Raw genomic sequence first — 14,441 nt, 5'->3', positions numbered from 1 at the left:
CAATTGGCTGAAGACCGCCTTTTCCGCTTTCTCGTCCCCTCAATAAAGCTTGGTGACTTCTGGGTTTGGAAGTGCGACGCAGTTGAAGCCGGAAAGGGAAAACGTATCTGCAGGTTAAGGATATTAAAGCGCGAATTGGCTGCGGGAGGCTTGAAGATAGCGGGGAAGTAGTATCTTGCAGCCCATTCCTACTTCTTATACTCAAGAATTCTTCCTATTAAATTTTGGCTGGTTTATTCCTGGAGAGATTATAATGCTCCATAGATTTGCTGAGTGAAAAGCCTCTCTGAGCCCATTTGGAATTGTGGTTAGTCAAACGTGAATCTTAATATATTTTGATTTAAGCAAAATTTTTATATATTCGGTAATTCCTGCTGTTTAAGCTCATTCCACAAATAACATTAATAGTATAAAAAGAGCTATGAAGGTTTTGTAAGATGTGATTAAAGAATTCCAGGAATTGTTTAGAAGATACTTGAAGTATCATAGGTTTTACCCTATTTTACAGCAAACTAAGCCAAAGCTGGCAAAATGCTTCCTTCAGTGGTCAAACAGATTGAGGATACACAGACATATTGAAGTCTTAGAGCACTTCTGATGTTGTTCCCTAGAAACATATCATCACCAGCAACCATATATATGTCTGGCTGACATTTTGTGGCTGTCTGAAATATTAGGTTGGATATATTTTATTTTTCAAATGTTAAATACGGTATGTGCATATGAATATACCATATGCAAGTTTTTTACTGACATATTTGTAAAAATGAGGCATGGCATATTTCTGCAATTGAAATAGTTGAAATAATTGATTGAACTCAGTTTGCTTTTCTGTTTTCAGCTTCTGTACAACTTTCCAAATAATTTTAAAATGAAAAAGGCAGAGGTCGAACTTACCGAAAGAGACACAGAAAACAATCTACAGCTTTTTCTTCAAGTGGTGGTAATATGATTAACCATTTTATTTACTTATGTATGTATACATGTGTGTATGTATTTGGTTTTTATCCTGCCTTTAATATAAGGCAGTGAACATAATGCTCCTTTGTCTTCCCATTTTCCTACAACAAACCTGTGAGCTGGGCTGGGCTAAGAGAGCACAACTAGTCACCCAGCTGGTTTCATGTCTAAGGCATGACTAGATTTCAAAGTCTCTTAGTTTCTAAGCTAGCACCTTAACCATTGTCCAAACTGGCTCTTATTAACATACAAACATACACATTTTGGTTTTTATTAATGATTTCTACAGGATTGCTCCTATAAAATTTAAATTATTTTAATTTTATTTATCCTTAATCATATCCCATTTCTGTTAGATATTTGTTTTGTTGAAGTGACACTGGATTACCTTTAGCACAATTAATTTTATAGTTTATAACTTTATATGGTACTCTTTAGATTAATATATTTAAAAATACATATTTTTTAACACAAACCCCTCAGTCTTGGGCTTGTTTTCATCATTTCTGTTTTGTAGTGTGATTTGTATGAAGCAGTATATTGTTGTGAAATAATATTGTGAATTAACATGGATACCTTATATCTGTGATGGCGAACCTATGGCATGCGTGCCAGAGGTGGCACGCAAAGCCCGCTGTGGGTATGCATGCTATTGCCAGCTCCTCTTTGTGGGTGTCAGAGTGCCAGAAAATGGCCTGAAAAATGGCCAAAACCCAGGTAATTTTCCAGACTATTTTCAGGCCAAAACAGCCTGAAAACAGCCTCTAAATGCCCCGAAAAACAGCCTGAAATTGGCTCGAAAGCAGCCCCAAAAATGCCCCCCCAAATGGCAAAAAAAAAAGCATGTGCACACCGGCCAGCTAGTCTTTGGGTTTCCCATGTTCTGGCTCATGCACACATGTTCTGCTTTGTGCACTTGATGCCAAAAGGTTTGCCATCACTGCCTTATATGATATGTGATTATTTTCTTTCCTATTTAGTAATTTAAGTTGTAAAAAGGAATATATACTTCTCAAGAAGTGGTTGAAGAAAGGGCTACAAGAACAATAATTTAAATCCAGCAGTGTTTTCAGGTAATGTTCTAATAACTTTCTAGAAGTTTTGACTAGTGAAAGTTTGCAAAAAAATGTGATAACTTTTATCCAATGTGAACAGCCATAAAGAAGCTACATACACTTATTAACAAGTGATGTTAATAAGTAATGGTTTCTTTAGTTTCAAATGATTACTTTTTTCTTCCACTTTAGGATTCCTGAGTTATACGGAATAGAGTTAATATAGTTATTTCAGTAGAAAATATTTATCACAAGAAATGCAACTAAATTAGTTGGTTTAGAGCTATTACTAGTTGGGTACTTTAAAGATGGACACATTTTCAATGTGCAATAATGGGATATTAATAGCCCCTAAAAACCCATTTTTCTTCTGACTTGGATGGGATGTTAATGTATGTTTGTTTTGCAAAGTTTTACATCATCTTGTTGGGGGACAGAGGTATTAGGTTGAAAGTTCTTGATTGTGCACTTGGTTCCACATAATCTACATTAGGAAACTTAAAAGAGTATTGTTCAATAAGGGTGGAGAGACTCATTGAGTGGGATGTGCACTCCAGGCAGATAGGCTGGTAAAGGAGTGAGATTGATCAGTGGAGATATGTGAGCAGGTACGTGAACAGGAATTCATATCATCATTTGGATTGCCAGCTAATTTAGAAAGTACTTCACATTCATTAGGGATCTTAACAGAAACAGCAGTATCATTTCCAGTGCTGAATAAAGTAGCAAGATCTTGTTTTAACTCCTGCAGTTTCTGAAGAACAGTGACTTTTAGACAAAAAAATAAAAATCCCCGAGTTTAGTTTGTTTTTTTCCTATTAAATCAAGGAAGGTGAAAAGGCTTAATCATTCACAAAATCACTCTGCTCTTGGCTGTGTAAGGATGTTGCTTTAATGCAGACTGGCCACTTCTTATCTCTGTTTCCTTTTGCTAGAAAATTTCTCGGGAGCAATTTTGTCCAGCAATAGGTAGCCTAAAAGCCAAAGTTCTTAGCTTGTAGCTGTAAAGATCTTATTTGTAAATTTACATAATCTTCTCAATCCTTGAATCTACAAAAAATGCTTAAGATCAGGTCCCATACTTGATTGCTGCCCTGGGATTTGTATTCATGCTGAATTTTATTGAATTAGATTACACACACACACACTCACTCACTCACTCACACACTGCATTGGTGCTGATAATAAATAAATAATAATCAGCACAAATGCAACACAAATGTAACAAAGGCAACATAAAAAATGGCTTTCTGCCTGGATGGCTCCTAGGGTGATCTGAAAGACAGAAAAGGAAAGCAGTATGCTCCCTCCCATATTGGGCATACCAGGGGTTGTGACACAATACACACGCACACACACAAACACACACACATTTATGAAGATTTGTCTGAAACGGTATAGGGTTTCCTGCCTAGGCAGGGGGTTGGACTAGAAGACTCCCTCTGCTATTGTATTGCATGTATTGTAAGATAGTAAATTGATAACATAATTGTATTGCTGGTGGGACTGCAATAGTACTTTCTCTCAAGCTTCCGAAAGGGGTTGCAAAATTTTTAAAAAGTTTTCATTTAAATAATTTCTATATTCGTCACTCTGTATTTATTATGTTAAGTAGTCTATTATAACTGTCTATGAAATCAATAGTAGTATACCTAATTGCATCTTCCTCTCCCTTCTATGTCTTCTAGAACAGGAAGGGGATTGATGACAACAAAAATGCTTCAGGTTTGTGAGTATTCCTATGAATAAACAAATGAAACTATCTGAACCATAATGAGAATATGAGAAATTATATCATCCTGTCTTTCATGTAATGTATATTATTTAGATTTTCCTTTTGACTTTATGCTGGATTTATAAATATATTTAACCAATACTAGTGGATTAGGCTAGCATCTAGGTTATGAACAGGGACTCCAGAGCCTTTGGGTGGACTGGATTTAGTGATTGTAGTTATGTTTCCAAGGCCTGGTTGGTTTGAGATTTAAATTCCTGTGATAGGATGAAGATTCTTTAATACATATTTGGGACAATGCTAGGTTAGAGATAGCTTTTGTTTTGATATTATAGAATTTTGGTTTAGTGTTTTAAGTAGGCCCAGCAATTTTTTAAATATCCCCAGTGCTGTTGTAAACTGATCTTCCTTGCTGCGCCCATCGACTTATTTACAACAACAGGAGGTGTGCTTTATTCTCATTGCAAAGTTCATGTTTCTGAATGTTTTTCTTTATTCTCTCCATTTATAGTTGATGCTGTGGTAAATGTGTGCAAGGCTAATGCTAGATTAGCAGTACAATCTGGGTACATTGAGGGCTTGGGATATTTTGAATCCATAGCTATTTTCTTCACTTTCTTTGGCAAAATTCACTTTTGAGAGTTATAGTAATAAATGCATACTTGTAGAGTTTCTCACACGATTACCAGGGTTATTATACTGTTAGAGCTTCTGTCAAGGAATGGCACTCTTCTGTCTTAACTCTCCTTAGCCTGTCTTTGGTTGGGATCAGGATTGCTTCCAAAGTGAGTTTCCAAGGGATCATCAAAGATAAGATGACTGGATCCTTATTTATGCTTCATCTGCAACCTTTTGAAAATCTGCTTATTTTAAAAGTGGCAATTAATTGCAGAGGGCCTTGGTTGGGTATAGCCAGGGTGTTCTTTTTTTTTTTTTTACTTTAGTGCATAATAAAGTATGAATTTAAGTACTTTTCCAATATATTCATTCTGTTTTTTTTTTAACATTTCATAGGCTGAAGAGCTGATTATTCTTTGCCTGAAAAGTGCTTGCTTACTTCCAATACTGTGCTTAACAGTTACCTCAGAGAATACATTTTAAAGTAAGTTGGTCACCACTTAATAAAATTCTCAAATTCGCACATGGCATTTCAATAGCTCTTTAAACTTATACTTTCTAATCTGAACAGTTCAATTACTTTGAACAAAGTTGTGCAATTGGGGAATTATGTCTAGTGTGCATTTTTGTTAGAATTGATGCCATTAATTAAGCTTCATGATTTTTAAAAGTAGAGAATATTGGGAAATTAGAGTTAGTTTAGTTTAGTTTAGTTATTGATTTAGAAGGATAAAATAAGAGATCTTCCAGATAAGTTGCAAATTACCCATGTGTTTCTTCAAAACAAATAAAATCCTTGTCATATTTATTGTGATTATAATAAAGCATTATCTGATTTAGTAATCTCTTTGCATCAATATCATGCACCCATGAATTCCATCCTCATGCAAGTGAGGAATTGTAAACTCTGAAATCAGAAAAAACAAATTATAGACAATCCAAACTGTCTTTATTAAAAATGGACATATGCATAGTAATTGCTGGATGATATGAGACATGTTTGCATTTTTTAAGTGATCAGCATATATTTTGCTATGAAAAGTCTTGGCGCATGTGATTAAAAAAACCTTCCAGTTCTCAAATGATAGAATTGTGTCTTTCGAAGAATGATGACATAGATATTTTACATCAGAAGCTGTTTATGTATTTCTTTGTTTAAGAATGATCTTTAAAGTCAGAGGCAGAATGTTCTGGGAGGCTGAGATCTCTCTGTTCCCATCTGTGAATATTGTTGTATGTAAGCTTTGTGTCCATTTTTCCTTTTATACAGAAACTGATCTGTTTTGTACTATATGATGTACTTTGTACTAATAAACCCTGCACAGAATTCTATTCCCATATTCCTCAAGATTGGGGTTTAACAGTTTGTATTCAACATCAGGGAATATCTTTCCCATGCTTCAGGCATTCATCGTGATAAGGTTATCAATAGTGAGCAGTGTCTCATGGCACTAAAATGGTATTTATGTAGAAAGTCAAATGATGTACATAGAATGAAAATGGTCACTAAGAAAATTGAAGTACTCTATCTTCTAATTGGTATACTTAAAAAAGATTCAAGAAAAGATACTGAAAGGATTAAACATTTATGGCAGAGAAGGGTACAGTGTTTGTTGCTTTCTAGATTAGAAGAATGATGAATAAGCAGAATGCGATAGAAGTGGGTAAACTGATACAAGGTATGACAGCAATGGATATGGACCGTTTTTCTGTCAAATAGACAGTGCAGTCATCCAATGAAGGCAAATAGTATGAAATTCAAGACGGGGGAAAAAATTTAAACAGTGAGGTTGGTGTAGTGGTTAGAGCATCAGGTTATAAACCAGGAGTGTCTAGTCCCACCTTAGGCATGAAACTGGTTGTGCGACTAGTCACTCTCTCTTAGCCCCAGAAAGCAGGCAGTGGCAAACCTCTGAACATTATGACAATAAAACTGCAGGGACTAGCCTAGGCAGTTGCCAGGAGTCAAGAGTGACTTGAAGATACAATATTTAATTAACTTACCATCTAAATACTATAGCATTTGCTCAAGTAAAAGTAAGATTGGTACTTGATCTGCTTTGAAATAGGGGTAGCTGGGATGCTAACAATATCCATGCTATTGCTCAAAACATTCTGCAGTTATGTCCATTAGATCACCAGGAATGGAGTTCAACCTGAAAGAAATCTTTACTAAGACTGTTAAGTGTCTAAAAGAGTATGCATTACTTTCACTATCAGAGACAATCTACTTAGTTATTGAAGAACTTCAGTTGCCCAGGTGGGGGGGAGGGGGTGGGGGTGATCTGTTAAGCTCATGCCTTATGGCACCCCATGTATTTCTAGTTGGATGCTGTAGGATTAAACCCAATGTTCCCTCTAATTTTTTTCAGTGTGTGCGGAAAAGTATAGTATTTGAGCAGCACATTTTCATGCCTGAGCACCTGAATTTTTTTCACAGATGTTTCACAGAGCAATTGATTTATAGGATCCGAATGGAGTGGAGAAAAATGGTTTTGTGCTTGTGTGTGTGTGTGTGTGTGTGTGTGTGTGTTTGAGTGAGCGAGGGATCCAGTAAGGGAACTGCGCCTATTTAGGAAAGAAGGTAAATTATTGCAAACATGATCAATTGAAGATAAGTATGGGGACAGGTTGGGCAGTAGAGAGAAAGTGATAAAAGAGTGGGAGAGAGGAAGAAAAAAGAGGGAAGAGAGACAAAGAGACAGAGAAGGACAGAGAAAGTGACAGAAGAGTGGGAAAGAAGGAGAGAGAAAGAGAGACAAAGAGAAAGAGGATGAGAGAGACAGAGAGAGAAGAGAGGAAGAGGAAAGAGGAAGATAGAACATCTCATTTCAACCCTGAGGTGCAAATATTCTTTTTGATTGGTAATTTTATTTGTCCATTTACTATCCAATACTCTCATTTCTCCTTAAGTTCATCAAGAATTCCCGTCTTTTTATTGAATTTATCACAATACCATGAGAACAACTTTTTCAGCATAGCTTTACAGCTATTTAAAATATATAGTAATTTAGGCCAGGTTTTCAGAACATTAGTCTATTTATAAGTCGCTAAGTGCAAAGAAACAGATTCAGAAGTGGCTTCCCTTTTTGTAATTGCCTATTGCCTGCTTAATTTTCTACCTACATTTTTGATAACTGATATTCACGTTGACCGAAAAAGCCCATCATAGAAAGAAACCCTCCCTATGAACTTTGATGGGTTTCCATGGAATGAAGTTTGATCTTTTTCTCAACCATACAGTAGCATATTCTTTCTAAGGAGGATATAATCAAGATAGTCCATAATTGCCTACCATTCTAACAGTATGGCAATTGACAATCTCTTTATATTCAACTCTAACTCTTTCAGTCTTAAAGGTTTGGTGAGGAGAAATCCAAAAATTCTTTTAAAGAGGAAAAAAATGCTTGCACAATTGCACCCATTGAGGCTGCCTCTGTTTTCGCTCTCCCTCCCTCAGCTGTGCAGCAGCATCAGCGGCAGCTCTCAGCCTACTAGGCAGCAGCGCACGCAGGCTATGGAAGGAGGGGGAGGAGGAGGGAACAAAGAGAGGCTTTTACCGGGCCTGCGCCCCACAGCCAGGACCGTCCTTGCACCTCAAGCCGCGTTTCTTCCTGCAAAGCCCTTTGGGCAACGCAAGAGTTCCGCCTGACGCCCGAAGGGCTTTGCAGGAAGAAACAGGGCTTGAGGCGCAAGGACAGTCCTTGCTGTGGGGTGCAGGCCCGGTAAAAGCCTCTCTTTGGTTGGATGGATTTGCCTGGCTGGCTTTTTTCTTGAGACCGAGGACGGGAATCACCCGAAGGGGGCTCTTCCGCCCACCTGCCCTCCCCTCCCCCCTCCTCCAAGTCCCCCCGTTCTTCTGCCCCATAAGGTGGGGCTCCTTCAGCCAGGGGCGCGAGAGGTGCTGGGGACACCATATGAAAAAGAATTTGTATATTCAAGTAGGTTGACCACCAATCCCTGACAAATAAGCTGAAATACAATATTAAAACATTCTTACTAAACAGCAGTCTGCCTTCGCTGGACGGCTTGGATCTCTCGCTGACTCTCCATGAAAGCACTGAGATAGAAACAGCCCTCCTGTGCGACATTGACAGTAGGGAGATGGGGGAGGGGTGCCTCGCCCTCTCCTGGGGAGCCTCGTTGGGTAAGAACCCCCCCTCGTCCGGCTTCGGGGACCGTCGGGTCAGGAGGTTCCTCCGACGGGTCTCCCCCCCTCCTCCGCCCCCGACGACTTCCTTTTCTGGGCTTTTTGCAAATAAGCGCCGGACGCAGCCGAATCTCTCTCTTTGTGTATGTGTGTGTATGAGCGCGGGTTGCCCAATCCAGTTCCTCCCTCCGTAGTTTTGAACCTGGGAGGAACTGGTTTGGGCAACCCGAGAGCTCCGCCGGATGCCGAAGGGCTTTGCAGGAAGAAAAACAGGCTTGAGGCGCAAGGACGGTCCTGGCTGTGGGGCGCAGGCCCGTAAAAGCCTCTCTTTGGTTCCCTCATCCTCCCCCTCCTTCCACAGCCTGCGTGACGCTGCCGCCGTAGGCTGAGAGCTGCCGCTGCTGCACAGCTGAGGGAGGGAGAGTGAAAGCAGAGGCGGGGCACCAAGCTTTGGTTAAGGCAGGCAAGGGAAACCGCAAGCCGAAAGGAAGTCTTGCTGGGAAGACGCGGCAGCAGGGCTTTAAAGGGCTCCCTCCTCCCCAGCCAGCCAGCCCACCCAGCCCATTCTTCCCCCGCCACCACTGTATCCAACAGGCCAAGTTGCTGGGAGGAGAAAGTTTGGGCTGCAGGACATGAGATTCCTCTGGGGAGGTCCTTTGCGGGCGGCCAGTTCTAGCCACCTGCAAAGGACTTCCCCACGTTTGCTTTGAAAGAAATCTCTGCGTGGCAGTTAGAAACTGGTGCGCGGGGTTTTCTTACCATGTGCGCGGCCGCGCAGCTGCGCACCTTAGAGGGAACAGTGATTAAACCATTGGCCCCGTGTTATGTTCATTTAATCTATCAAGCTGTTCTTCCTTCTTTCAATTCCACACTGTGTGGATGAGAGCTTTCTGATTTTACTTCATGTATGATGATAAAATTCTGAAATTTGGTTAAAAACTGTGATCAGCAAAATGTAGTTACTATGTTTTTCTTTGCCTTTTCAATAGATGGAGGCCTCCGATTTCTCCTTTGATAGCATTATGTTCATTTTTAATAGCAGAGAAGTGGTTCCATAGGAAATCTGTGTGGAAACCATACCTGGATCTCTTACCTGAAACATACACCTGTCCTGTTTATTTGGAGCAAGAAACATTGAACCTTTTTCCTGAGCCCTTGAGAAGAAAGGCTCTCGAGCAACGATCATTGATCCAGGATCTTTTTGCTTCTTCAAAGCAATTCTTCTCTTCTTTGCAGACTTTATTTCCTGAAGATGTGGAGATTATTTTTAACTTCAGTGCCTTCCAGTGGGCTTGGTGCACTATAAATACAAGAACAGTGTTTATGAAACATTCACAGAAAGACTGTTTTTCTAGAGAGCCAGATATTTATGCTCTAGCTCCATTTCTGGATCTGCTAAATCACAACCCAAAGGCCCAGGTAAGATGATAATAATGGTGATATTAATTTTATTAATTATAGAAAGAAAGAAGAAAAAGGAATCCATATACATACATATATACATGCTCATTTTAATCTTACAACTTAAAAAAACCCCACATCAAACATATACTGTAGATCAGAATATACAGATAGTTTCTTAATTGGTACTCCAGTTAAAACTCCCATTACAGGTAGTTCTTGACTTACAATCATACTGAGCTCAAAATTTTCATTGTTGAGCAAGTTATTTTTCAAATGAGTTGCTCCCATTTTACAACCTTTGTTGCCACATTGTTAAGCAAATCATAGCCGTTGTTAAGCGAATCTGGTTTCCTGCAATGACTGTGCTTCTCAGAAGCTGGCTGGCATGGTTACAAATGGTGATCACATGACCCTAGAACAATGCAACTTTCATAAATACATGCCAGTTGCCAAGCGCCTGAATTTTTATCAGATGCTGCTTCAGTGTGAAAAACGGTCATAAGTCATTTTTTTCAGTGCCGTTGTAACTTCAGTCACTAAACAAAGGGTTGTAAGTCAAGGACTATCTATATAGCATTCTTGTTCAAGTATAAAAAGAGAAAGAAAACTTCAAGCAATTGTGTAATTGATATAATTAACATAGAATGGATCTCTTCCAGTCTTATCAGTAAATACATTTAATCCCCCCCCCAATGTTTATTTTGTGGGCCTAACGGGCCTAATTCCTTTAGAAGTATAGGGTTTGATCAAGGATCATGTGTTCAGTAATGAGAATGTATTTCTCTTGAACTTACATTTTTCTCATATTCAGGTGAAAGCTTCGTTTAATGAAAATACAAAATGTTATGAAATAAAAACACACCTGGGCTATCAGAAATACAAAGAAGTATGTATTTCTTATGGCCCTCATGACAACCAGCGACTACTTCTAGAATATGGTTTTGTTGCTTCTGATAATCCTCACAGCTGTGTGCACGTTAGTACAGGTAAGGCTATGGCTAGTTCTATACAAAATAGTGAAAAGCTTAGAACAATGAAAGCCCATCACTTTCACTTAGACCTTTGGATGTTATCAGTTCCCTACAATTGAGACCTACAAGTAGTCTGATGCATTAGGATAAAATACTGGGGAATAAAAAAAGTGGTAGCCCACAGTCCTTTTGGTGATACTGCTTTTGTTCAAACCTTTCCTGGGATATCCTTATGTACCTTCGCAAATTTCTTAAATGGGTACTCAGACTGTGGGTTATGACTTATAGCCACAAGAATATAGGTACAGGATATTTTCATTTCTTTAATGTTTAAAGTAAATTTATATTTACTATGAGTACAGAATGCTTAAAATGTCAGCATTGCAAAATTTTCTCGGCTTTTATTTGCTTTAAACCATTTATTTTAACTTTCTTTAGATACATTGCTTAAATATGTTTATTCAGAAGACAAACAGAAATCTATGAAACTTTCCATTTTACAAGAGCACAAGTTATTAGAGTAAGACATCTTTAAATCTTTACAGTATAAGTTTTGAAGATTTCGCATTAAACTTTCTCAGTATTGTTTGTGGATTTGAAGTATGAAAATTTGTGCAATGTTTGTTGCTTCTGCATGGTTTCCTGCTAAATACAGGAATCTTGCTTAACACTGGAACTCATCCTGCAATGTATCCTAGTTGAAGGTTGTACTAATATGCATGATTTGGGTCTTAAGAAATTTTATAATCCTGTTCCTGACACAGTTTTTGCCTGTAGTTAGTCAATATTTTATATACTTGTTTCTATACACACAATAATAAAATATTGACTGCTACTTTTTGTTATAGGAATGGGACATATGGAAATTTTATAGGAAGGTGTACATTAAAAGTTCATGTAGTTCACAATTAATTTCCAGCAATAGCTTTCTAACTGTGTGTGTTTAGTATATTCTGTTTCTTATTTTAAAAAAGAAAGTACTATGGAGTATTGCAATTGACAATTGGTGAAGTGAGAAGGACAGTATTTTCTCTCTCAGCATATGAAATAAATTGAATTTAGATTTTTTAAAAATACTTTTTTTTCTAGTGATCTGACATTTGGCTGGGATGGACCATCTTGGACACTTCTTACAGCCCTTAAATTGTTATGTCTTGAAGCAGATGAATCGTAAGTTGCAAACATTTGCTAAAAATGATTGTTTTGAGAAAATGTCTCTTGCAATGCCATTTTCTTGCTTTGTATGAATATCTGATACATATGAATATATTCAAAATTTATAATTCTAGAACTTTGTGGAAAAAGGTAGTGCTTGGAGATGTTGTTTCAAGGAAGAATGAACAAAAGAGTGTGGCTTTTGCAACAAAAATATGTACGTCATTGATGGAAGAAACTCAGCATGTACTTCAGAAGGTACTATGAATACTCAGCTGCTCCAGTGTAAAATTTGAGAGTGGAATGTTTTAAATTATTAAGATTTTTTTAAAAAATGAGATTCCTCTTAAAGCTGAAAGTGTCCTGCCATATGATATAGCAGCTTATCTCCAGCCAGTAAAGGTCAGGAATTTATAGAGAAGATGTTTGGCTTTGATAAATATTCAAGAAGGACACTTTAACTGTGCAGCAGTTTAAAATATCGGTTTATGCACTCCTAATAAAAATGGAGTAGATGAATTACTTGATACATTATTAGAGATAGCAGATTAACAAAGTTAGATTTTGTAGCAATTTTCCTAGCGGTATAAAATAAATTGAAATAGATGAGAGTCACCCAAAACTAGAGGTCTAAAGTTTTTTCATCATCCCAGCCATCTTTTCATTATCCCAGCCATCTTTAAAGTTGGAATTGATTATTTAAAGCCATTGAGTCCAACCTTTTTCTATTAGATAATCCAAATAAAAGTGTTTATGATAAAGAACTTTCAGCCCTCACTTGAATCTAGAGAAAGTAATATCAGTACTTCTTTAGGAAATTAGTTCTACTATATCAAACAGCATATACTATTGGACAATTTTCTCTAACATCAAATAGAATCTGCCATCCTACACTTACTATTATTGTATGTTCTGAACAATTACTGTATTATATAAATATTTTTAAAATATTAAATGGATATTTGATCTTATGAGTAAATGTATTTTAACAACAAAAGAGTTTTAAAGTATAATTTTATTTTTCCTTTTCAGGTTTCAAATTTAAAAAACCATTATGAACATCTTGTGAATCAACTGACTTTGGTGGAAGCATTACATACAGAAAATCTAAGAATCCTGCAGCTTTCATATGAAATTCTTCAGCATTTATCCTCCACAACCATTTAATTTTCCAAAACAAAATTGTACAAGTTTCTGCAACAATAAAACAATTTAATATTCAATGTCAACACTTTGCATAATATAAACAGAAAAAATAAACAAACTAAGAATGCATAGATATTTAAAACCCTTTAATTAGGACTGCATTAATCAGAAAGAAAACGGACTAAAATATTTTAAAAGGGGCAACCATGAGGCAATCTGTAGCCTAAGTGATAATTTAGAGCATGGCTGTCACACTCCTGGCCCGCGGGCGGGATGTGTCACACGTAGGCCACACCCACACCAAGTGTAGTGAAGGAAAAATATGTCATGTAATGCCGTCCCTTATTTAGAGCAATGTTTCTTATCCTTCCCACTTTTAAAACATATAGAGGTCATCAAAAAAGTTTGTTTGCATTGACTATATTTACCATTGTTTAGCATATTAAAAATTAAAATTGATGCATTTGCTGATGCTACCTATTCTCATAATTATTCAATGGGATTTTAATATTCTTTTTCAGAAAAGGCTGGCAAATAGATTTTGTGGGCCTCAGAGGGTCTTGGGGTATTCCCAGAAGTCCTAGGATCACAGTTTTAAAAACCCTTCTTTAGAGAAATTAATTTAGTTTTCATGAGCTAGAATTTCTTCAGCAATGATAGAATATGAAAGGCTGAAGGAAAATGATGGAGGTTTCTTCCCCTCTGAAACACCATCTTTTTATCTCTGCTTGTTTACTTATTATTGAAAGTCATTTGAATTTTAACTTCCTTTAGGCTGCTGATGGATTTAGATTCTGGCTGTCCCTTTGGCACATATGTTGACCTGGAGTAGTAGATAAACTGGACTTCTTGAGAGAGATGTACTAAAGAAATAATTGTGTGAACTTTCTGAGGTTTGTTAGGAGTCTTCATTTGCTTTTTGAAAAACATTAGTAAATGTAACTGCATCAAAATAGCTTATGTCTGCAGACACAATAGAACTGGCTAATCACATACCTGTTTTGCAGTTTGTGGCATAGCTGAGGCTAGAGTGCTACCCATTACTTCATGTATTTCTGGTTTCCTTGAATTCTAAGACTGATTCATCTCCACTCCTTGTATATTTGAACATTACTTGTTTTCTTCTCACCTAACCTGCGCATTTTATAAATTCTGAATTCATTAATGGCATCATTAAGTTCAGATGTACATTTTGCATTTTAACTACTGGAAAAGTTCATTCACAACTGTGTTTAATGCTGCTGTAA

At 37.3% G+C, this 14,441-nt stretch overlaps 1 protein-coding gene across 1 annotated transcript; it reads left to right on the top strand.

The window, feature by feature from the left end:
- Positions 1 to 421: 421 nt before the first annotated feature.
- SETD4 (SET domain containing 4) lies at positions 422 to 13,665 on the top strand. Its single transcript, XM_032220363.1, is given in 12 exon segments — positions 422 to 432; positions 1,941 to 1,988; positions 1,990 to 2,025; positions 2,208 to 2,216; positions 3,704 to 3,748; positions 4,772 to 4,852; positions 9,508 to 9,937; positions 10,734 to 10,908; positions 11,332 to 11,413; positions 11,983 to 12,063; positions 12,183 to 12,306; positions 13,081 to 13,665. Coding segments are annotated over 12 exon segments (1,257 nt in total). The 3' UTR covers positions 13,216 to 13,665.
- The last annotated feature ends 776 nt before the right edge of the window (positions 13,666 to 14,441 follow it).

The sequence above is a fragment of the Thamnophis elegans genome, chromosome 6 (assembly GCF_009769535.1).
Source record: "Thamnophis elegans isolate rThaEle1 chromosome 6, rThaEle1.pri, whole genome shotgun sequence".
In the NCBI taxonomy this organism is placed as follows: domain Eukaryota; kingdom Metazoa; phylum Chordata; class Lepidosauria; order Squamata; family Colubridae; genus Thamnophis; species Thamnophis elegans.
This window is presented reverse-complemented; position numbering and strand designations above follow the sequence as displayed.